A 25,670-nucleotide genomic window follows, 5' to 3' on the forward strand; every position below is an offset into this window, starting at 1 on the left:
AAGAAAATTCATGCAACAGTTATTTTTATTGGCTAATAAATTAAAAACCTTCACACAAAATAATTACATATTCACTAAAATATAACATTTAATACTAAAATTTTAGTATATATTTATAAGTGATACATAAAAAAAATAACCAAGTCTTGAATTAAGCAAAAATATATTATGAGAGATCAATTTCTTTCTTCTCATTGATCCTGAAATAAATCATTTTGGGTGAATATTGAGGTTACAGTTGATTAGTTACCATTTAGTAAATTTAGTGATAAATTAATATATTACGGATAAATATGCTGCAGAGCATTAAAATTTCATGACTTTTTAATACATTATTTTATTAGGAGTTTAAAACCGGAACTTTAAACTTGGATTACATATTAGCAATAATTCTACATGTTATTTGGTTTCTATTTTCCAGTTAAACAACATACCTTAGCTTCACGTACAAAGCGCCCACCATCAACATTAGTATCCTCAACGGCAGCTTTTCTCTGACTTAAAGTGGTGTATGTACTCTAAAAAAAGGAACATACAAAAGATATATTACTTAAGTTAACATGAAGAAAACACAGAATTTCTTTTTTTTTTTTTTTTTGATTAAAAAAAGATAGGCAGGTACAAAAAAGAAAATAGACATTTTTTTTCTTTAAATAAAAGAAGTATAAACTGAAAATTTTAGCTTTTCTTCACTTTTCAATGCATTGAAATATTTATTACTAGCTTTTACCCACGGCTTAATGGAAATTTTGTCAATCAATTCAAGATCAATGGTGAACACAAGCAGATGTCAAATAGTTATCAAAAAATCACATGATATAAATCAGGAAAACTTATAGGAGTAGATAAGAAGTTAGCAAGGGTAATTCTCAAAAATTCCTATTTGAGCAAGGACAACAGTTCTTAAATAAAGTCAAACATTTCCATTAAAATTCCGAACCCCGTGAAATGGTGTCCAGTGTTACACCAGCTATCTAAATTATAGCATAGACTTGCCAGAGACAAGAACGGAGATCAGGTGACGAATGTTCCTGCTGAATATAAAGGTGAAACAGCCCCCCCCCCTCGTACAAAATGTCTATGCATAGCATACTGATTTTTGAAAACTCTAGAACACTGTCACTATAGTCAACACAGCAAGTGGTAATATTTCACTCATGACAAGAACATTAGAAGTTGACAAGCTCATGTTGAAGAATTAAAATGAAAATATAATTCAGAATCAATTAATTCAGAAAGAAATATTTAGTCTCCCTCTCCTCATTAATTAGCCACTTTTATTGAATCTTTTTTTTTTTAACTTTATTTTTATATTGCTAAGAGGTTTTTAAATTATATTTTGCATCTAAACTGCAGATTTGTTCACAAAACTTGGATTGTATTTGAACCAATTTGGCATTAAGCTTACATATCAGAGTAACTAAATAAATAAACAGTGTCTATTACATAAAACCATTAGTTTAAATTAGAGACCTATACAAAACTGTAGACAAAGCTACATCAATGCAAAAACTTTAAAATGGTACTAATTAATTCTTTTTAAATTTTTTGCCCCCCCCCCCCCTCTTTTTAAATCAATATTTTTCTAAGGAATATGGAAGAGCAGTTGTTTACCACTATTGCTCAACATCAGCTAATTAACCACATTTATTGAAATTTCAAGTTTTTGCAAACTTAATTTCTATTACAAAGCTATTCCATATCACTTAGTTTACCTAATTTTTCATTCAGATATAATGCAATCCATATATATATATATATATATTAAAAAAGGTAGCATGTAATGAAACCTAGGATTTTTTAATGCATTAAAACAACAGCATTTTAGAACACAATGGAATAATTCCTATCTAAATCTTTACCATAACATTAACCAGGCCAGTGGAGTAAGAAGGAAAATATTTGCCTGTCACATCTAGAAATTTAAAGACTTCAAATCCCTTACATCAAAATCAGTCTGATTCCCATCCCACCACTTTGTAGTCTTAGCTACAGGCCTACATAAAATGCAAAACTGTCTGCGAATTCAAATAATTGCTTTAAAATTTTCAGCTAAAAATCACTGGGTGCCTCCCCATCCCGTATCATATATCGCCTGCCACACAATAAATTTACATTTATAAGCGAGTGGAGTGCCATTTGGACCTGCAAGCATCATGATCAATAAATATGCCAGTTTCATGACTAAAACATTTTCTTTTTCTGAATTTAATTATTAAGAAAAATTTTTAATTCCAAAAACTACCTGAAAACTTTCAAAATTTTCTGCAAATGGTACCCGGGTGTTAGTCTATATTATCTGGGTCTGCCTGGCAGGACCAGGTTCGTCATTTTTGAGAGAAATTGTCCGACACTCAACCCTAAAAATTTCAAAGCTCTTACTCTTTTATCCCAAAACCAGCCTGACTCCAACTCTAAATCTGCAGCCCTGACATCAACCTCAACAGCTAAATGTTGAAGTAGAGCAAACTTGCAAAAGATAATTGCATCAACACATTTAAAACCCGTTTTAAGAATTTTTTGTGAAAAGTCTCTATGACTCTGTGATGAATTGAAATGAAATGAATAGCAGAAGCTCTTGCAAAACTATGTGATGCAACTAATTCAAAACACATAGAACTAGAGCAAAAAAACTCAGTAACACGTCCAAATTTAACAATAATAATAATGAAACACAGAGGTCATTGAGATAAGTATGCTTTTAAAACTAGAATATTGTTCAAAAATAAATAATTAAGAGTTCAATAAAATTCATGATAAAAATATAATTTTTCATTTATACTTTTATAAATGCAAATTACAAAATATTTAAATAAATTAAGTGGGGGTACAATGATTACCATTGAGCATTCTATTTCACGATGCATTTCCTGTGAATCCATCCTACTGACTGATTTCATTGATTCTACTTTGGCACTCATTTGACTTACAAACATCTTTTGCTCATTGTATTTTCCCTTGTAGCTTTGAAGTAAATCTAAAGAGTTTTCTAGTGCTTTTAATCTGTTGAAATAAAATATATTCATACATTAATAACATTCAGGCAATGGTTGTATTAGTAACAGCAACATTTAGATCAAAGTTTCTCAATCAGTAGTTGACAGAAAAATTTTAGTGACTAGTTTCTAGTTTAAATACACTACTGGCCTTGAAATACACTACTGGTCATTTTTGGATGGCAACAATAGTGCATATGAATGAGAAAACTGAATATTTGTTAACAGTAGAAAGTTGTGTGTAGTTTCCTTGTGATAAACCTTAAATTTCAAAGACTCTCCAAGTCTATAGAACATGAACACAAAAGAAAATTAAACTTAGGGGGGGGGGGGGGTTCTGTGGAAACTATTATTTTGGATAATTAAAAAAATATATTTTCTTTTTTACCACCAACAAATCGAGCATTTTGTCCGAGAATTTAACTGGAAAAAATGCCATTGTTTGGTAGTGCTGTCTTAAGTAATCAGTCTATGCATTAAAAAAGAAAACTGCTTTTTTTGGGTATTCAACTTTCCTGTTCAGAATACAAGTTTGAAATTTTCATTGGCCCTCAGTAAAAGTTGCAATGAAAAACACTGATCTACTATTCTCTACTAATAATAAAGCTGAAAGTCTCTATGTCTGGATCTCCGTTACGCGCATAGCGCATAAACCGTTTGGCCGATTTTCACAAAATTTGGCATAGAATTAGTTTGTAACATGGGGGTGTGCACCTCAAAGCGATTTTTTGAAAATTCGATTTTGTTCTTTTCCTATTCCAATTTTAAAAACATTTTACCCTGCAAAATAACATAATGTGGAAGAGTAAATTACGAAATTATCCTAACGTGGAAGAGTAAATTACGAAACTATCATAACGTGAAACTGTAACATGGGTGAGCAAATGAACATAGCAAATTGGAGAGAAATTCATCATCCATTATTTGTAAATATACAGGCGAACCAAATGACCTTTTTATTTTCTAGTACGGGCAAAGCCGTGCGGATACCTCTAGTTTAAAAAAAAGAAATCTGTACCTGAAAGCCAGAAGGACCTAAGTCACATTATGGTAATTTTCAGGAACATGCAAAAGGTGAGACATGGGACCTTTTAACCCAGGTAAAAAATTGAAACGGATTTTTCTGAAGACTTACGTTCACATGGCTCAATGCGAGGAATACGTTTCTACATACATGCACTAATAAACAGAAAATCACAATTTTTGGACTTACGTCAGTCTGGCTCTGAGGTACAGAAATAGAGAAGTGCACACATTTACATTAAAAAATTTCATGTACTAATATTATGTAAAGAATAATAAATGATTTAGACAAAAATAGTCAGTTTATATAATGCCTAGCCCAATCTTTAAAAGGTTAATTTCTCAATGCTTTTGCAACTTCTCTACAAACAGGTTGTACACTAAACAAAATGAAGAAGAAAATTGGCTAACAAAAACTTAAAATATTTGCTTAGTAATATAATTATCAAAAAGTATTTTGCATGACACATAATTTTTGGAAAATGAATTTGTAAAACTGTGCGCACATTTACAAGTTTAAATAATATACACTACAAAAAAAAATTAAATTGAAGATAAACTATATTAAATAAATAAAAAAAACTTTTAAATCAGTTTTATTTTTTCACCTTCTTTTCTCAAACATAATTTTGTAACTTCTGCAATAGCAGCAAAGTAGTACTTAACTTTAGAATGCACAAATGAAATGACTGAAAATATCATTGAAGTTCTCTTCACATTTCAAAATATTAAAACACATAAAATGAAATTGTTATGAATACTTTAACTACCTGTCAGCAACTTGTGTACCAGCCAAGTCCCAGCGTCTGCGAACTTTTTTCACATCCTCCTCTAATTTGCTAACGTCAGTATGTACAGTTTGATGAGGGCGAGTCAATTCAACAAAATGCCGAACATTTACCACACTCTCACTCACTTGTTCAAAAACTATTTGCTTGTGGTGCATTTCCCTTTTAATAGACTAGAAAAAGAAAATATTTTTCTCAAAATTAAGTCAAAAATTATTCACTAAATCTGATCAAAAAAGAGATAAAAGGTACAAACAAAATGTAGATTAGTGTTTACTTTGTTTTAGATGATATTAATAAAAGAAATCCCCTGCTGAGGAGACTGCTTTGATCACTTTTTGTTTGTTCTTGTATTATTATTTTTTTTTCATTCATGTGTGTACTGTTTAGTGCTATATGCATACATAAATTCATAACACACACACAATTTATATTATATATATATATATATATATATATATATATATATATATATATATATACTAGCGGACCCAACAGACGTTGTTCTGTTCAAACTTTGTAAATTGAAAAGTTAAAAAATTTCAATAAACTATCAAGTGTTTGAACCGGTTTGTTGAAAAAAATAAGTCTGCTTGGGGTCAGAATGCGTATATTTATTACAACTTGTTTTATCTAATGCCCACTGAGCAGTTGTTTTATTAACTATTTTTTCTCCCGTACTTGACGGTTTGTTCCTTCAGCCATACTCAAAGGATAAAAAGCGTCCTCAGATATTAAGTGCAAAAAACTAACTACACATCTAGAACAAACTGGAAATCCCACTGCAACATCCCCCATATGCAAAAGAATAAAACAATCGAAAGCATATCGTTTTAAAAAATGATTAAGGTAAAAACAGTTCTTTGAATAAGCAAAAATCACTCATCCCCCCCTCCCGATGTAAAATAAACACATTCTTCAACTAAAATGACTAAACACTCTTTAAAAACGAAAAACAATTCTTTGCAATTCGAAATATTTCGCCAAATAAACAAAAAATGCAATAAATTACATTAACAGTAGCTATAAAATGTAAACAAATAATCATGCAACTCTATTGTTTATAGCCAAAGTCGCCAAGCCACCACATTACTGTAATCCAGCCGGTCAGTGAGCGAAGCTAACTCCGACTGATTAGCTGTCCGATCTTTTGAACAAAAACTTTTAAAACTTCATATATTGCCTAATTTGTTCTTTCCACCAAAGATAGAGATCTTCCACTGCACTGATCTTTTGTGTACAGAACTACCCTGTTGTAATTTATCTGGACGAAAATAAAATGTGTTTCGTCTTTAAATTCCATAATCTTTTCCTTTAATAATGTACTGGTTAGTTTGATAAATCCTTAAAGTATTCTTGACATTGGTGCCGAAACTCTAATGCATTTGAGCCGAGAAACAAATATTGCTAGGTACGGTACTTTCTGATCATTTGGTTAGGAAATCCTAAAGCACCGATCTGGTCACATGGTTCAACTACGACGACAGAACACACGTTTTGCGTGAACCTTCCAGTACTTTACTTTAAAATATATCTCGGGACCTAAAATCGTTGCTTTCAAGAGAAATGAAGGCTTATCTATTCTCAATTGACATATCACAGTAGGAAATTTCAATACAAAAAGCAGAGCTGACTTTCTTATTGTCCTTTGGCAACGGTTTAAATATTTATTTCATTTCTCGCTCAACAATAGGTTAAAATAAATATTAATCATTTGGGAGATATAACCATCCAATGTTTAAATTAATTAATTAATTAACAAAAACATTTCCAATTCGATCCATCGCGCTTCGAAACCATGCTTGCCACAACTCAATTACACTCAAAAAAATTGATCAAAATCGGTCCAGCCGTTCAAAAGCTTTATGGTGACAAACGTCCGCACAGAAGATTTTTATATATTAAGATATATATATATATGTGCGTGTGTGTGTGTGTGTGCATTTGCAAAATAGATCATCTAATTTAGTGTCAGAAAATATGTGAAGAAATTTCGGTCAGTTTTATGAGTAGTACAGTGCAGTAAAAAGAGACTTAAATTATCACTGTACTTGTAAATTTCATGATTTTGAGACTATTTTTCTAACAATCAAGCACAAACAAGCAGCTTAACTGTTTTTCTTTCTTTGTACATCTGGGTCCAAGATATATTGATTTATGATTAATATTTAAAAAATGCTGAAACAATCAAGAGCTTTAAAAATATCTGCATTGAATAAAAACCAACGTCCCCATAATACTAAATGCATACGCTTTCATATTTGTTGCATACAGCAAAAAGGCAGTCAAAATATCCCTTTACAAACTGCCATCTATCAGAGGATTTAGAAATTAACAATTTTGTTTGAATTGTTTAGATCCATTGCTATCGCAATACCATCGTTGAATGGCCATTGGCTGGTGCTATCCCTTGGGATATTACCATAAGGGCAGTTCACTTTCTGAGGCAAATCTAAGAGGCATTTAGTATTAAGGGGGTATTGATAAAAACTGGAATAAAATGCCAATAGCAAATTTAAGAAGTCTCTCAAAAAACATCTAAAAGTAATATTCAATTAAAAATAAAAAACTTTAAACTAAACTCAATAGCTTAAAACATACAATATGCTGAAAAGATATTGCAAGAAATAATACTAATAAATGTTTTACCAATAAATTTTCTTCAACTTTTGCAGCACTTTCAACATCAGATACCATATCATCAAAGGAAACTAATTGTAATTCCACACCTGAGACTACTTGTGCAGCTTCATCATATTGTAATAATGTCAAGTCTACAGCTTTTAACCTAAAAGAAATTTTAATCTTTTTAAGCAAAACAAGAGAAAAGGGCAGGGAGGGGATGTAATGTACATTCTGAAAAGGAAGGAAGGAAAGAGTGCAGAAAAATAGAACACATCAAAATTTACTTCATAAAGAATTAGGAAACTGAAGAACATTTTAAAAGTTAAATATTCATAAGAAAATAAAATGTTCCTTCTTTTTCAATGTTTTCAGAAGATTCATAAAAAATGTCAATCAGCACTAATATTAATCATCTGAACGTTCATTAAAATTCTCAGAAAGTCAACAAGTTATAAGTATTGAATGGATAATACTGTTTGCCTTACAAAAAATTCATAAAATAGATTTTAAGACACGGAACTAAAAAGAGTAAGGAAAAACCTATTAATGAAGAGAATTTTTAAACTTTGCATTAAAATATGAATTGATTGAAATGAGCAAACAAGAGGAATAAACATAGAATTATTTTGTGGAAATGTGATACATTAAATAATTCAAAACTAATTAATAAAACCAATTACAATTGGCGTCATTTTCAATTTTAAAAAGAAAAGTAAAAAAAGAAAAAAGATAATAACATGGATGAGAAAACAAAGTTGGGAAATAAAAAAGAGACAAAACACGAAAAAGAGGAATTTATACAAATAATTGACCAACTAGTACTCATCTGTAGAATTTTAACTTTTACCTTTCAATGTACAAACTTGAATTGGACCATAAATTATTCCATGATTCCATTACAACATCATAACGCGATTGTAAAGCAGGAGTCTTGACAGTCAAATCTCTGAATGCATCTTTAACTTCATTCACTCGAGGTTCAATAATATGCAAATCTGATTCAAAATCCTAGAAAATAACAATAATTTATTTGACTATTTCATTTTTAAACAACAGGAATGAATAACAACAGCTTGCTACAAAAAAATATAAGAAATAGATCTCCACACAGTTTAGCCATGCAACTCTGAGAAAACAATTTCTATAACTCCTGCAAACAATTCTAATTACACATGTATAAACTGATCTGAACTAATAATAATACATAAGTTACTTCGCCTATAAAAGGAGTATTAAAAATAATTAAGCATGCATTAGTAAAATTTTTGCTGACATTTTTCAGACAAAAATTGTTTGCAATTGAATACCAAATTTTATCAACTACAAAAACAACTGTACAAAGACTTTGAATATAGCTATTTTTATTTATTTTTATTTATTATTTTTTGACAATCAAACAGGTGTGTAGTTTTTGCCCTCCCCAAACCTGGAAAAGGTTTTTAACAATGATCTTCCAAAAATGTAATGTTAAATTTGCTATGCTGTGTGTGTGTGTGTGTGTGTTTTTTTAGTATTTATTTTTATGTGCTTTATGCATACGTTTCACCCCTCCCTTCAAGAGAAACCTAACTTTGTCTTAGTATACATTAAGGAATAGTAAGTTTTCAGTCATGTGAATAACAGCACTCATTTATCATTTATCAGAAGCTAAGGCGTGCCATTATTTATTGATAGATTAAATAATTTTGCCCTAAAGTACTTCAGAAACGCTGCTTAAGAGAACCACATAGGACAAACTCAAACTTTTGTAAAAGAATTTTTTTAATTTCCTTTCAAAATTTAATGTTGATTATTATTATTTTCCAAACCACATATTCAAACATTGCCCTTAACAAACAAATTATATACAACAATATCCAAATCATCAAAAATACATAAATATGTCATCTTTATGTCATCTTACCCTTTGTTCCTGTAATAGACGATTTACTATTTCTTTACTGCGTGGGATAGGTGCTTGAGTTCTTTGCTTTAATATTCTTTCTTTTTCAGTAAGAGTACTTTGAACAGATGCAACTAAATCATTAAACTTGCGAGCTTGGCTTTTGTTTACTTTATCAACTAAAAGAAGAAAAACCCTTTAGCCTTAAACTATGTTGAAAACTAAAAATATAATTTATAAATTCAAAATTTAGAAAGAAGTCTTTACATAATGTGAATGTATCAAAAATTTATTTAAAAAAAAAGGAAAACATTCTAAAATTTGTATGTTTATTTACATATCTGAAATACAAAATATACATGTATTTAAAAATTCCATCCTTAAATTGATCCAAAAAAAATGAAATTCATTACATTTTTTTTAAAAAACAAATTTAAGAGAAGGTGCAAAAAACATAGATAAACTTTTTAAAAAAAAGTTCCTTACCCTCATCCTGGTCAAGCATGCGTTGTAAATCAGCAAATAATTTGTTGCAGTAAGCAATTTCTTCTTGCAATCTTTTTAGAGCAGGATCATCGCTAGAACCTTCATTAAGAAGTTTTTGAGTATCTTCATTTAAAGCTTTAATAATACTTTCTCTCTGAAGAGGTTCAATACTACGAAACTAAAAAACAAAAAATGCATAGACAGAGATTTAGCTGAATAATACAAGTAATTTCAAGGTTCACATTTAATAAAAGAGAAACAATTTCTATACCTTAGTTATGTCCCACGATTTAATAATTTTAATGGTGGCAAAAATCATATTTTGCCTCAGCTTGCGTTGTTTTGTGGTCCAAAGGTTAACTATAGCTTCAAACTGCTTCTTCAAGCTAATTAAAAGCACAATATATTTTAAACAAACTTCAACATGAATAGATGAATAAAAAATTTTAAATAATACATCATTAAAACAATTTAAAGATCATATAGTCAGTTAATAATTTGTATATTTTCTTTAATTAGGTTTTCAAAGCAAGTTATAAATGAAAAAAAAAAGAAATTTATAGTATAAGAGGACTATTAAAAAAGGGCAAAAAATAAGAATTATGATACAGAGAGACAAAATATCAGAGTACTTTTTAAACAGCAGAATATCATATGTATTGCATATTTTTTAGTACTGCAATAAACCTTTTCCATAAAATTATGTTTTAAAAAAATTAAATAAAAAACCATTTCTAAATAGTCTCTCATCACAGTTGCTTAAAAGGTCACATTGGATTTCTTCAATAAGAACGTATGAAACTTGTCGTCCACATTTTAAAAAGTCACTTAACATAGAAAATGTGGTTGAACCACTGAATATTGATTTACATGTAAAAAACTTTTTTTTTCAATCATATATGTAAACATATTTTTTTCAATCATACACTACCAAAACATAAAGTCTTCAATAACAAAATTAAGAATCAAGATAAATCATTCAAGTTTATAGTTCATATACGCACATGACTTGTTCACCCTTGCTGAATCTAAGTACTAGTTCAAAGCAGGGTTATAAAAATATTGATGATGTCAAATACATCATAAAGAAATTTAACGATATATTTTCAACTCCAGTATGGGGGGGAAACAAGTATTTTTAAGAGTAGCTCAAACAGAAAAAAAAAGTTTCAAAAATCACCGACAAATTGAAAAATTGTTGCATACTTTTCTGGACATTTATAAGCCTTAGTTTTTTGAACGATTACATTCAATATTATTGTGCAATATGTATAAGATGGTAGTTATAGATATAGGATAGCAAAAAACTTATTAAATAGTTCCAAATACAGAAAATATTCCTTGCCTTTCTGCTAATTCTAATGCTTCAGGATTGGGTGGAGGTATAACAAAACATACACCTGGAACCATTCCTTCGACACCATGAGCATTAATAACCTAAAATAACAAATTAAGAAAACTTAATTAAATATTAAAATATAAAGTTCGAAGTTCACTGCACATCATAAAATTTTATCCTCAAAAATATTTAAGCTAAGACAAAGCAATACAAAATTTGAGACTTTATTAAAGTGACCATTAACTGTTCTCCTCAAATTCTTGGCAGAATTTCATACATTTATCTTTAAAATCAACATTGCTTTAAAGAACTCCAATTTGCAAGAGTAGTTTTTGAAAGCCTACAAATTAGTCATAATCGAAAATATCCTTCCTATGAATGCATTAGGCTCATGCACACATATATTAAATAAATTTGCAGATCTATTACTAGAAAATGATTTAATTTATTGGTATAAAAATGATTAAATAGCTAGTGATTTTAGGTTGAAGCATTCAGTGCTTTATTCTGACACTTCAAAAAACGAAAGGTATCAGTATCTGCCAGGACAGAAAACATAAAAATGGGACTGTCCCATTCAAAATGAGGCATATGGTCACCTTAGACATTATATAATTATGATGCAATGAAACATAAATGCAAATTATTACTTCATGCATGTATTACTCTTGAACGTCACAAATACAGATCTATTACTAGAAAACCTTGCTTTATTTATTTTTTTTATTGAAGCATATAAATAAGAACAGCATACTGCATTGATAAAGTCAATGTTTGGCTGAAATTTGAAATGAAAATTACACGCAGCCTTAAAGTTCATTGTAAAGGGATTTCACTGCGTTACGTTTCCTAAAAGATGCTATCAACTATATGAGTGGACATGAATTCAGTGCCGGATCTAGAGGGGAGCAAGCTCCGACCTTTGCCCCGAGTGGTAACTTCTGAAGGGTGCCAAATTCCCCTATATCTGTGGGGAGCAATTTTGCAAAATTTCGCTGCAAAACTTGAAGGAAGATGGGTAACTGGGGCAGTATCAAGATCTGCCCCAGCCAGGATAAATCAAAGATCCTGCGCGGCATGAATCAATATGAAAGGGTTTACACGTTAAGCAAAAATACTCAAATTTTATAACATATTTAACAATTTGAAATAGCATACATTTTCAAACAAGGCACATACTTTTACAAAACCTATTATGGCATAAAACAAGCATAGATATCATTAATCCTTGAAACGAGACATACCTTCCATTTGATTTTATTTGAGTTATCATGCAGCCAGCAGTGCTCATCCTTGCTTACGGCCATCTAAAATGCATATAAATTGTCATGAAGAAACAAATGACTTATCACATGACTGCCACATAAAACAGACGTAGGAGAACCAATGGAAATTGCAAGTCAAAAGAATTTATGCTTACTGATTGTTGCTTATAAGAGCAAACAGCTGTGACCCTCAAAGGCCGAGGTAAGGGTTGACGCCTTTGTTTCAAAGGAGCTATATCTTTGCTCCTTTCGATAAGAGAGGATACAATATTGCTATAGTGACTAAGTTCATCTCTTAGTTCTTGCATTTCTTTCATTAAACGTTCACCTTCATCTATTGTGAAATTTTGACGGCTGTAAGTAGTGGATAATCGACTTTCAATTTGTTTTAACCACTGTTGACATTCTTTGGCTTCGTTGAAAAACTAAAAGAAAAAGGTCAAAGGAGTAAAAATTCTGATAAAGTCGATTATGGTACATTAGGGAGAAGTTACAGCATTTCGAAAGGATCACTTACTTGATGATAAACATAAGCATATTTCAAATGAACATCAAGGCACGATGTAAGCTGTAAGAGCCAGGACCATTGTGTTTGCATTGCTGCAAGGTAAGCCTGAAAAAGTTGTTATTTTTTATATAAATATTTATTTATGAACAGCACACAGTTTAAAAAAATTAAAGTAAAAATACTTTTTTTTTCTTTTGTTTGTTTGTTTTTAAAACACCAGAAAAACAAAAAAAAAAAAAATCATTACATTCAATACATATAACTATAATGCATAGCATACAAGCATTCTTAGAAAAATCCTAGGATATAACTCATAGAAACAAGCAAATGTTAACTAAAATAAATTAAAAATGTAAGATTTTTAATTCAAAACTTTTTTTAATCTAAACTGGGTAATATCAAAATGTTACATGATAATGATGTATTTACTTAGTAATTGTAAGAGTTAGAAAAGAGCAGTCAGGAAACAACACTGGCTTCATAGCAAAACATTTCATTTTAAACAAGAGTTGAACTTTTTTCAAATATTTTACATTTTCATGCAACCTCTTCTAAGACCTAGTTCCCACTTTAAGGCAACAATTAATGTTTCTTTCAAGGAATTGATGAAGAAGCAGCATCAGTTGTCTGCAGTCATTACAATGAAAAAAAAAATTCCCACTTTGTAAGGGTGTAACCTAAGGTGGTTCAAAAAAACATTTTTTCAGCTAGAGTCCAAGACAGCCCCTATTTTTTTTAGACTTACTAATAGTATTGTGCTGCAAAAGTTTTAGCTTCTTACTCAAATTTTAAGAGGGTTCTCAATGCCCCTTAATTTAACATTAGCCCTAGTATAGAAAAAGTCAAATTTAGAAACATTGAATTCCCTAGCTGTTTTTTTTTTTTTTTTTTTTTGAAAATAATTATTTTATTGCAATGTAGGGGAATGTGGGGTAAAGTAAAATGGTTAAGATGACTGAGTTTTTTCAAAATGAGCAAATCGGGAAAACTGTTTTGAAAATTACAGTACATAAAGCAGGGGCGGATCTAGAAGGGGGCCATGGGGGCCATGGCCCCCCCCCCCCCCCAAAGCCTTGTGATTGTGGGATTTTTTTTAAAGAAAAAAAATCGAAAATATTATGAAAAAATAACGAAATTTAACACATGTTTTTTACATTAAAAAAAATTTCGGCCTTAATTGGGAGAGAAATTGTATCTCTCTCCTCGAAAAAGAACTATTATTCCCAAAATTTTGCTCCTTCGTTTACATCACATCTTGGTTCCAACTTTAGACACTTGGACGTTCTCTAAATGCTGTTGTCCTCAGAGTCACCTATTGCTCACGAGACCAAAGAGAGCTTAAATTTGCGTATTTATGGGTTTAATTTCGAAATTTTTCGGAGGGAGAGTTCACGAATCCTCCATCACTTTCTCTAATACGTGCAAAAATAGCTTGAAATTAGATTTTTAGAGCATCTAAGGTAAAATATTTCTAGGAAAGGGGGATTCCAAACACACACACACATACCCTCACTCTCTTTTTAGAATCATTCATTTTAATAAAGTTTCTCGAGAGTTTGTTCAAAAATTTTGGATGGCCCCTCCCAAAATGATCGGCTAGATCCGCCACTGACATAAAGAAAGAACATAGTATTTATAATAAAACTTACGTTGAAACAGTATTTTTTATTTTTAGCAATAAATTTGAATCTTCAAAAAAAGTGGAAATTTTTCAATTTTTTTTCATGGGCAAAATAAAAAAAAAATTCTTTTTGAAATGAAATATTTTCTATTCAATTAAAAAACATACATTGGTCAAAAAATCTTGTAAAAAAAGTTGAATGAATAAATGAAAAGATAATGAAACAATAATCGAATAATTAAATGACTAAATAAATTAATAGATGAAGAAAAATGAATGAGCAAGTAAAAGAAGTTGAATGAATAAGAAAATAAGTGAATGAATGAATTAAAAAGTGAGTTTCTAAATGAAGGAATATAAATGAATTAATTAATAAATGAAAATGTAAGTGATTTACATTAAATGATTGATTGAGTAAATGAAATGAACTATTCCACTTTGCCCCATCCACTTTGCCCCATATGCATTTGACTAATTGTACAATTCGTTTAAAATACAAATAAGCTTAATATTAACTAAATCAATACTGCATTGAATATTAGGAGGTCTCAATTAATATTTAAAATGTTAATAACAAGAATTTTATCAGTTTATAGTAACAAAAATAATTTTTGACTAACAACAAAATATTACAATATGAGTATCATTTTTTTAAAAATTGCCTGTATTATCAAATGCTTTAATCTTCAGTGGTATTTTTTTCCTGACTATATACGGTACTATACAGTTAAAATAATACCAGATAGGTGGAGCTAAAAGCATAGTAAATATTTCGCCATTTCGCTTTGCCCCATGTTCCCCTATATGCATATAACCAGGGGCGGACTGGCCAGGTCGGCTAGTCGGGGATCCCCGACTGGGCCAACCGCCGAGTGGGCCACTTCCAACAATTGTTTCATTAAACTTTATACAATTAAATTCACACCTAACATTTCTTGAAGTGTCATAATAAAAAAAACATTTAATTTGTTTACTCTGTGTGACAGGTATATTTTTTCCCATCCTAAGAAGGGACCAAAGTAAATAGCCGAAATCCACACCTGCGAATGCTTTCTTCTTTTATCAATTTTCTCTCTAGTTTTTAGAGATATGGGGGCCATGGCTCCCTTATTGAGGAAACGGGAGAGGGCCAGATAAACGGGTGTCCGACACGGACTGTAAAAGGGCCCAGGACGAAAAAAGAGTGTTAAAAACTTACATTTGTACATCTATTTACAAAAATTGAAGGGGTCTGTACCATTAGACAAAGCGGCCTCGGGACTGCCATAAATGCGTGGGCCATGCTTTGGGGTGTTGATACAAATGAGCAGGGGCATGCATAAGGGAGGGGAGGAGAAAGGACACCCAGTTGGTTCGATTCCGATCCTGAAGGGGGATGGAGAATTTTTAAATGAGGTGTGAAATAAATGTAGGGATGTAAGGAAAACAAGATGAGAAGGGGGACCCGTAAAAGTCATTTGTGATGAGCACCAAAATTTCTGTGCATGCCCCTGGTCTTGTAAATTTTCGCCATATGGGTATTTTCATTTCGGAATTGCATACGGGAAAGCAAGTTCCAACTACAATAAACTGAATCTGAAACATGACAAAATTTTGACTTAAAGGGAGAGCTCTTAAACATATGAGGATTTAGGACTGAGTTCGAGGAGGAAGGAGGGTGAGTGCTAGGGTTGTTGTTGTTGTTTTTTTGAGTAACATTCGTTGTAATAGAGGCCTGTAATTTAGACTTAACGGAGTCTCTGATGTATTTCAAGTATGAGGTCCCTTTGTAGTCCTAAAGTCACCAATGATAATCTTAAAGCTACAATTGATGACTTTGGTGCAAAAATCAGTTACATCCAAACTTTTTGCCCCATTTATTTTTTAATTCATTTTTACATATAGAGAATATAGATGTTCCGATTGGTGCAACAACAAGACACTAATGTAAGATCAGACCTCTGCTTTGTACTAAATAATGTGGAAAATATACTGCCTATCTATCAGATACTGATGTTATTTTTTGGTCCTACCAAAAAGGTGTGAGTCTGGACTTACCGGGTTCTTGGTTCTTGCATTGCTATCCCCTTTTGTGTTCTCAGATTCAAATATCGAAAAATTGCCAGACAAAATCTTCGAACTTTCACCAAGTCCGTAAAGTCACTAAAGATAGCTTAAAATTCCACGTATAGAAATTTCCGTGGAAGAACTCCGTAACCCTTTTATCTGCACTATAGCCTTTTACATACCTGGGCTCTGAGATAAAATTTCAGAATGAAATCAGCTCCGAGATCCGAAAGATTATCTTTGCTGCCAATCGCTGCCTTTTTTAGTCTCAGAAAACCTGTTAAAATCCCACCTAATCAAAAGAAGTACTAAAATTTTACTTCACAAAAATCGTGTAAGACCATTTTTAACAAATGCTTCTCAAACTTGGTCATTAACAATAAGAAAAGAGAAAATTTTGACAATCTTCGAAAGAAAGTTCTACGAATTATTTTTGGTGGATTGGATGACAGTGGAAATTGGCGACGGAAATACAATTTTGAACTTTATAAACTTTTTAGAGATATTGATATTTTGAAATTTACCAAACTAAGCAGAATGAAATGGGCTGGTCATCTTTTAGAGAATGGAAAATGATAGGGCTGCGTTGAGGGTCTACAATGCAGTTCCTTTTGGACAGAGACCAATGGGTAGACCCTGATTTTGATATTAATAAAATCAAAAACTCGAGGTCAACAGCAAAGAAAAGGACAGACTGGCGAGATCTCCTAAAGACGGTCAAGGCCCACAACGGGCTGTCGAGCTAATTATAATAATGATGACAGCCTAAAATTGATTGCAGTTTCAGAAAAAAATGCCTAGTGTTTCCCTCAGACAAAAAGAGGGGCATGCACTTTCAGATAAAAGAGTACTAAAAAAAACTCCTTTATCAAGAGAAATTTTGTCAAATAAAAAAGGTGCTGTTTTTGCTTTTTGGTACACTAGATACAATCATATTCAAATGTTTTCTACGGTAAGGTCAAGGTATAACGGTGAAAATTGCTTCTACATTTGAACGAAGCCGTTGCCTGTTTGGTGATGTTTTGATGGTTGAAATTGGTGATATTTTGATAGTTGAAATTGTAACTGTAACACCAGTGGATTAACCCTTAACTCCAGTAGGTAGCGTTCGTTGTTGACTTTTTTTCATTTCTTCATTCCCCTGAAATGACAGTCTTACCAGTAAAACAGAAGTTACTGGAGCGAGTTCAGTCTTGCCACAATAAAGCCTTTCCCTGCATGTTAAACATTGCTAAAACATATCAAATTACCATGCCGTGGAGCGAGTTCCATTGTTGAAACTCGCGGGTAACTCAATCATTGGCTATTATATATATGAGGATATTAAAAAGCTTTTTGATGTTTAGTTTTAAAGGTAATACAAAAAACGTTCAGATAATTATATTCTAATCAGATTCTTGTGGTAAGTGATTGAAACGAGGGAGTGACACTTCAAGGACAGGCTTGTGTGAATCATTACCTTATAGAAAAAAAATTCGCTTTTGTGAAGTTTTGTTTAAACTTTTAAGGGACAAGGAGAGTTGATTAAGTTTAGGATCAAAGGTTAGTTTAAAAGCGGAAGGGCACGGCACCTTCTTAAAAAATCTTGGGGGAAGCACAGGGAAAACTGTCCTCTTTCTTTTTATCTTTCCAAACATATTATAACGTTATGTTTTTATAATTTCAGTGTCGAAAAATTCCGAAGTAGAGTCGCCGGATTCCCTGTAGTAACTAAAATGGTATAAAATTTGGCCTAATATACTGCAGTTTTTAAATGCTTCCAAATGAGATCACGGAGCCTCGTACTCTCTCAATAGTGACCAAAGATAGTTCTGTGTTTTTTGATGGTTCAAGTCGAAACGTTTTCTTTGAGAGCTCCCGATGCTTCCCTGTTCCATTAATGTTACCTAGGGTTGCATAAAATAAAGATTTCTAAAACTTCCCGTTTCGGAGAAATTCTGGGAAGAGCCTGTGACATCCTATTGTAAACAACGTTCGACTAAAATGGACTTCAATTTTGAAAAGAAAAAAAAAAGGTTAAGAAAACAAAATCGTGGGGGGAACCCCTTCTTATACCACTCCTCTAACATTACCGAAAATTGTAAAATTGTGGTTTTTGACATCAACTTTGAAAAGATCGTTGGAAGGGAACTAGAACCTCTTCTAATTCTTTTCTGCTTAGGCCTATATTGATCAACCAATTTCGAAAATTTCCGGGGGGGGGGGGGGATCTACATGATTCCTCCCTTTCCTCGTGTCCTTCCTATGTTGTCAGTATGGAAACCTAAAGATGCGTCTATATAGACTTCTAATCATTAGTATCCTTCTTTCAAGGCACATAAAAAATGCATCAGTGTTATCTTTATTTTACGTTCCCCAATTTTCTTTTTTTAGAACTTCAAAACATGATTTAGAAGCTTAAAGGAAAATAGGAACTAGCGGTAGTTAAATGTCTTTGCTCGAATCGGAAGAATCGAGATCCGGTACTAATTAAATTAACTTTTTTAATTTACAGAGGTGGGCCAAAATACTTTTTAGCCGACTGGGCCAAAAAACAGCCAGTACGCCCCTGCATATAACTCGTATATATTATAATTTGTACCATTGTTTTTTCACTTCAATGTATTTTTTAACCCCCTCTCCATACTTATGAAGTTTGGGGAGGGGGTTGAGCACCCTCTTTCAGTTGAAATAGGAAACTAAAATTCTTCCAGTATATTACTATCCACAAGTCTAAAAACATTGAGCGATGTGCTGTTATTAGGAGAAACTTTTTAATGTGTATTTTTGAACCACCCTAGTACAGCCAGAGCAGTTGTGGGTCACCCCCCCCCCCCCCCAGAACCCATGGTTTTAGCACATAAAGTCTCTTCAAATACCGTATCTTTTTACACGTACAGACTGTTATAATTAAAGATAATTGATGGATGATCAGTTAATTGATGGAAAGTGATGATGGAGAAGATGCTTTGTTTATTATTGTAAATGGCTTTTCTAGCAATATTGTAACTTTCCACCTTCTTTCCTCACAGGCAAAGACACTTTGAATTTCCTAAACATTTTGCTTTTACTAGAGATGTAAAATTTCCGGAAATTTTGAAGTGGTGGAAAAAAAACTCTTTTTTTCGGGAAAATTTGGAAAAAATGGAAATTTTGACTTCTTTATGAATAAAATTAGGGTTTCTTAATAGCTTTGTGTTTCTTGGAACATATAAAGGGTTAAGCATTAAAAAACATATGCAATCTGGGCATCTTCTTTTTCTTCTTGACAGAAATACACATAAAGGTAAGATTAATTAGAAAAAAGAACCTTTCTGTTTTATAACTGAGAGCTTTCATGGTCAAACACCAGAAATAAGTCCAGTCGTCATTCAACCATTAATATTGGGTAATGTGTGTCTAATCATAAAAATTACGTTTTATATTTTAGATTGCCTTTGAAACTTGAAACATTAATTGAAATTTTCAACTTTCAAACATATATATATATATATTTTTTAAAGAAAAATAATACAATGTTACTGTCTGAAAATAAAAGCTATTAAGTTTTGATTTTTTCCAACCCAGTCTAAGTCCAAATCAAAACTAAATTGGTTTTTCTTAAGCTGAACCAAAACTTAAACTGGAGTTTCAGTTTATTCATATGGCCGTGCTAAGCACAGTAGTAAATGTAGTCATAAAAGCACTTTTAAACAAAACTGAGTTATTAGAACCAAGTTGTTCTCTGTTTCGAATTTTACATAATGAATAAAATGTTTTAGGGTCATTTGATCAAGAACTTAAAAAAAAGAAAAAAAGAAAAGAAATCTGAATCAAATATATGGAAGAGCCAAACTTTAAACACAATATCTCAACTTGAGCCCAACTTCAAATCCCACTTTTTTGCTTAGCACGGCAGTATACAGGGTGCAGCAAAAAAAAAATATTTGACGAAAATCGCACCATCGAATGAAAGTAAAGTAATTTCATTTTAATAAGTGCCTAATTTATTTTTGTCTATCACTTGATTTGAAAATAGTTTACAATATATTTCCTAGTTTATGTATTGTTTTTCGGTTTTCTTACAATTTTAGATAAAATACTTGCTATTTTAAGTTGTTTAACCAAGTATAACGACAGTTTGTTTGCTTGTTGTGCCCCGGCAAACAGTATTTGAAACGGTATGTCGTTTCGAGTGACTCAGAAATGATAGTCGATGTCCAGAAAATTGACAAAATGAACAATGAACATTTGAGTTAATCGTTAGGTCATCCAAAAGTGAGTTCAATGAAATCCTTGGGTTTCCACGAGAGCAGTCGTTCGAAAAATGGGAATTTTTGACCGATAAGTGCGACTAAGGGAAAAAACAGCTCTAACAGAAGTTTTATGAGTTCCAAAAAGTTCAGGCATTTGTATTACTCCAAAGATGCCAAAAACGTTTGAGACGGGCCGCAAACTCACACTGAAAGAGATAGTATTCAACCAGCTCATATCCCCCAGAACAATAAGAATTGGTCTGTAGCCAATCACCTTAAAAAGTGTTAAATATCGCAAAAATCCGAAGTCAGGCTTGGTCTGTGATGAAATCAGCACAAACAAAAAAAAATCTCTAGTTTTTTGTGGATGAGGGCCGTAAAATGAATAAAAAAGTGAACCAGAAGGACATTTTAGAAGTTATTGTACTTCTGTGGGCCTAAGAGCACTTCAGCAATGTAAACTGGACATTTTCCTTGATCCACACCGATTAATATGGGCAAAAAGACAATAGTGGTGCAGGGCGCATTTTTTTTTGACATGATATTATCTTTTGAGTGAACGCTTTACTTGCTAGCCCTCAATCCCATTTATTACATGTATGGCCTAGTTAGGAGTTGAAGGTCTACCCTAAACTACACGTAAGTTTGAACTCTCTAAACCGATTGCTTTATAGGGAATAGGATTGATTAAAGGACTTGTGGCCCTTGAATGAAAAATTCAATAAGCAGTTGCATCTCTGTATTGCTGCAAAAGCCTGCTAGTTTGAAACCAATTAAATTTATTGATTGCTACAGGTCTACTCATATTATTATGTTTTGTGTTTTGTTAATTTATTCATTTTTAATAAAGTTTAGTGGAAAATTGCTTGCCCGGGTTTTTTTGCGGCACCCTGTACATTTGGTTCGCACAGTCAGCAGAAACATAGTTTTGTGGTTGATGTTATGCTTGTTTGTTTCATGAAGAAGGAAAATAAGTTCTTCACTAAAGTTATTGGTTTAAGCTTTTTTGCAAAAAGTATTATTAAATGTTTTTTGATCAATATGCAAATTATATTATCATACAAAAACTTGTATTAAGGTTAGACAGTATTTTAACATAAAATGGTGGGGGGGGGAGGAAATTGCATCAGAATTTAAGTGGGAAAAAATTCTAATCACTTTTTGTTGAAAATTTCAATTAAAACCCTGAAAAGTTGAAAAAAATTCTTTTTTTTTTAAATTTTTCTGAAGTGGAAATTTATTTCTTCGGAAAAAAACGGTTTTTTCCGTTTTTTTCGGAAATTTTCCGGGTTTTTTTCGGACTGTTTTCATCTCTAGCTTTGACCTAAAAATTTCAAGTCTCTTAATAAAGTTTTTCATCGCTAATTCAGACATGTTTCAAATGGTAGTATGTTCAATTACTTCAGACAATGATGACAATCTGATCATTTATAAAAACTAGTATGTTGTGGCCATCACGAAACTTTCTTCTATATCTTTCTTATAATTCTGATCCCTCCCCATGCTTAACGAGGAAGCAATATTCCCAACGAAAACAAAATTACACATGCCAAAACTTGATGACCATCCCAATTCCTGATTTATCTCAAAAGCAAAGCAAAGAATGAAAATTGAAAATTATTTTAAAAGCCTTGCTTAAAATAATTACAAACATTTATCTGTTAACAGACACAAGATGGCAACAGTTAAAAATTTTAAATCATTGAGATAATATTTCGGATCATTTCCATGCAATTAAAAGCACGAGCTGAACGCAGACGACAGTCTGTTATGATTTATCTTTCTTATTGTTGCAATTAAAAAGCTATTTTTATTCACACAAATAAAAAAAAAATCAGCCCCCCATGGAGCGATTGGCTTCAAAATAGAACCAAAGCCTGTTTACATATGGATTCACATATATTCCAAATTTCAACCAGAACGTAGCATTACTTCTTGAGATAGGGCACTGAAAATGGAAAAAAAGAACGGGTGATTGCGCTACCCCCCTTTTAGCTGTTGACACAAAAATAAAATCATTTCTTATACCCACTAAGGGCTACTTGCCGATAAATTTTTCTTTCATTCCGTTCATTATTTCTTGAGATACAGCAGTCACAATTGACGGCAAAAAACGTTCTACAGCTCAACCCCCGTTTGAGTTATTGACACCAAAATTGAATCAGCACCTGTTCCTGTTAATACCAACATATGGACCAAATTTTGTTTGATTCCGCCAGTAACTTCCTGAGGAATAGCAAGCACGCGTAACTCGAAAAACGTCCCATTGCTCCACCCCCCTTGGAGGAATTCGCGCCAAAAACTAATGGGCACAAGTTCACATAGGGGCACATATGTGTACTAAATTTCGTTCGATTTCATGCGGTAGTTTTTGTTGTAGAGCGGCCACAAAAAACTGGTCACACACAGACGTGACACACATACATACACACACACATACATACATACACACACACACATACACACACACACACAGACAGACAGACATTTTCCAAAAATGGTCGAAATGGACTCAGCACACCTCAAAACGTTCGAATCCGTCAAAATTCGAAATTCGAAAATTTGCACGAATCCAATACTTTCTTCTATATATTAGATATAGAAGAAAGTAATAAGAAAGACTGCCAAATCTGGATACAAACTTCACCTGTTAAGGGAAACGTGATTGAAATCAGTTGGCCTTGAGTTGCACACACATACAGTTTACATAAAAATTATAACACTCTTTGATATAGTTTCTTGAACATTGGCACACTGATACAATATATAATACTTACATCATAGCAAAAATTCACTAAATATTGCAAAAACTATTAAACAAATTCTACATTAATGAATTAGGTATAAACACAGGAGACATACTTTTGAAAATATACACACATTAAGTATACTTACTTCAATACATTTAGCTGCAGGATGCTTTTGCAAAACTAGACTTTCTCCTCTATCTTGGACGGAATTAAATTGCACTTCTCGTCTCTCTAATTCATTTGTTAAGACCTAAAAGTAGCATATGTTGTGTAAAAAAAAATTTGTTTAGTTTCAGTTTCAACAAAATAAAGACAGAAGAATACTTAAGCTGTATTCAAGTTTGCTGTACCATTAATATTGTCAAAAAGTCTATTCAGCTAATAATGAAGCCGTAATTAGGTTGTTTTTTCTTGAGTACAATATGACACAGAATTATATTTTATTATTCTCATGTTTTACAACAGATGGCAGGATATAAGTTGAAAAGGGGAAAAAGTGAATGAAAATGAAGAAACTTAAATGTGACACTTGTAACTGGTTATACTGTACCTAATTGATTTGTTATACTTTTTGTAATAGTGTACAGTATTGTTTTATTAAATTATCTTTTCTTATATTCAATGCAATTATTTTATAGACTTTAAATTTTCAGTCTTGATGTTTGAGATTTTCCACGTCTATATCTGGTATTATGGGTGCAAGCTGTAACACTTAAGGGTTAAACAGTAGATATCTATGTACCTAAGAGACCAAAACATAATTTCAGGCCAGTCTGGGATTAGACAGGCAATATAATATTGCCAATAATGTGGAATTTTAATAATATAGGAAATTTAAACAATCCCCTGCTGCAAATCAGGAAACAATGAAGAGAATTTGGCGTGAGCAATGAACTGATGAAATTCCTACATTGCATAATAATCCTAATACATTTCTTTTACCTTGAGATTTCTGACCTTGCTGTAACATTGTGATAAACAAGCAATAAAAAATTTTTTTTCTTTTTCCAATAGAGTGCTTATTGAAGGTTTATATATATATATATATATATATATATATATATATATATATATATATATATATATATATATATATATATATATATATACATAAAATAATAATAATAATTGGCTATGTACCCTTTGATACTCTTCAACTTCTGGAATGTTCAGTGTTTTTGAGCTCCAATCTCTTGAAACTTCAATATCTTCTTTTTCATTCATCCAAATTAATTCATTTGTTGCAGACTGAATGAAATCTAGAAGAGTATCTAAGTCATTCATTCTCTTGTTAGACATTACCTAGAAAAAAAATTTTCAAATTTAGTAACAGCAGTTAAATTTGAACTCCTCTTTCAATTGACAGCTAATAATTTCATATTAAAAAGTCAAGATCAAATTTAAAAAAAATTATGTTAATTGAGCATTTAAACATGTTTGATGCATGTATTTTCATTACATTTCCTAGAGATAAAGCAACAATTTCAACTTCAGTCAGAGAGCAGATAACTCAGAAGTATACTTGTTAAAATATAAGTTAAGAAATTTTAAATAATTTCGCTATCAAAGACCTAAGCAATTTTTAAATCTGAAGCTCTTTAGGACAAACTCATTCCCTGTTCATAACTAAATTACCTACTGTCATTCAGGGTAACTTTTGACCACTTCAAGAGTTTTAGCATATTAATTTTAGCTAAAAGTGCTCTGCCTACATTGTAATATTCTATGTAATATCATAATTCATAGAAGTATCATGATGTTGTGAAGCGTTCAAGGGGATTTTTTTTATCATTTAGAAATTTTATTTTGCTTTTGTTTATTTAATTTTAATGAATTTATTTATTTACTTATTTATTTTGGCATTTAAGTTGCACTACTTTTGTTAAACTAATTCATTTTAAGTTCCATTTCTGAAGTGGCACAGAGTTAATCTAAACTGTAGGTTAACTTAAAATCAAGCTGATTTATTTTTAATGCATTTAATAATTACTATTTCTTAGTTTGGTGTAATTATACAGTAGTTTAATAATGAACAATACTTTATTTCAATGTGTAACTGGAACACAATCATCCCCGTAAAATACCTAAATTATTTTAGCACAGAGCAAGAAAATGGTGTACATATAA

General features: G+C 31.6%; 1 protein-coding gene across 1 annotated transcript in view; it reads right to left on the reverse strand.

Moving 5' to 3' along the window:
• LOC129216046 (dystonin-like) overlaps window positions 1–25,670 on the reverse strand; it is a 446,756-nt gene that overhangs the window by 118,607 nt on the left and 302,479 nt on the right. Inside the window, exons 17-30 of the mRNA XM_054850190.1 lie at window positions 24,684–24,845; window positions 23,689–23,793; window positions 12,922–13,017; window positions 12,560–12,829; window positions 12,384–12,446; window positions 11,146–11,237; window positions 10,072–10,186; window positions 9,801–9,978; window positions 9,336–9,493; window positions 8,280–8,440; window positions 7,457–7,595; window positions 4,790–4,980; window positions 2,841–3,003; window positions 435–518 (exon numbers count right to left, since the gene is read on the reverse strand). Of these exons, the coding sequence (XP_054706165.1) occupies window positions 435–518; window positions 2,841–3,003; window positions 4,790–4,980; window positions 7,457–7,595; window positions 8,280–8,440; window positions 9,336–9,493; window positions 9,801–9,978; window positions 10,072–10,186; window positions 11,146–11,237; window positions 12,384–12,446; window positions 12,560–12,829; window positions 12,922–13,017; window positions 23,689–23,793; window positions 24,684–24,845 (1,977 nt within the window). The remainder of the gene's footprint in view (window positions 1–434; window positions 519–2,840; window positions 3,004–4,789; window positions 4,981–7,456; window positions 7,596–8,279; window positions 8,441–9,335; window positions 9,494–9,800; window positions 9,979–10,071; window positions 10,187–11,145; window positions 11,238–12,383; window positions 12,447–12,559; window positions 12,830–12,921; window positions 13,018–23,688; window positions 23,794–24,683; window positions 24,846–25,670) is intronic.

This window comes from Uloborus diversus, chromosome 2 (genome assembly GCF_026930045.1).
Source record: "Uloborus diversus isolate 005 chromosome 2, Udiv.v.3.1, whole genome shotgun sequence".
NCBI lineage: Eukaryota > Metazoa > Arthropoda > Arachnida > Araneae > Uloboridae > Uloborus > Uloborus diversus.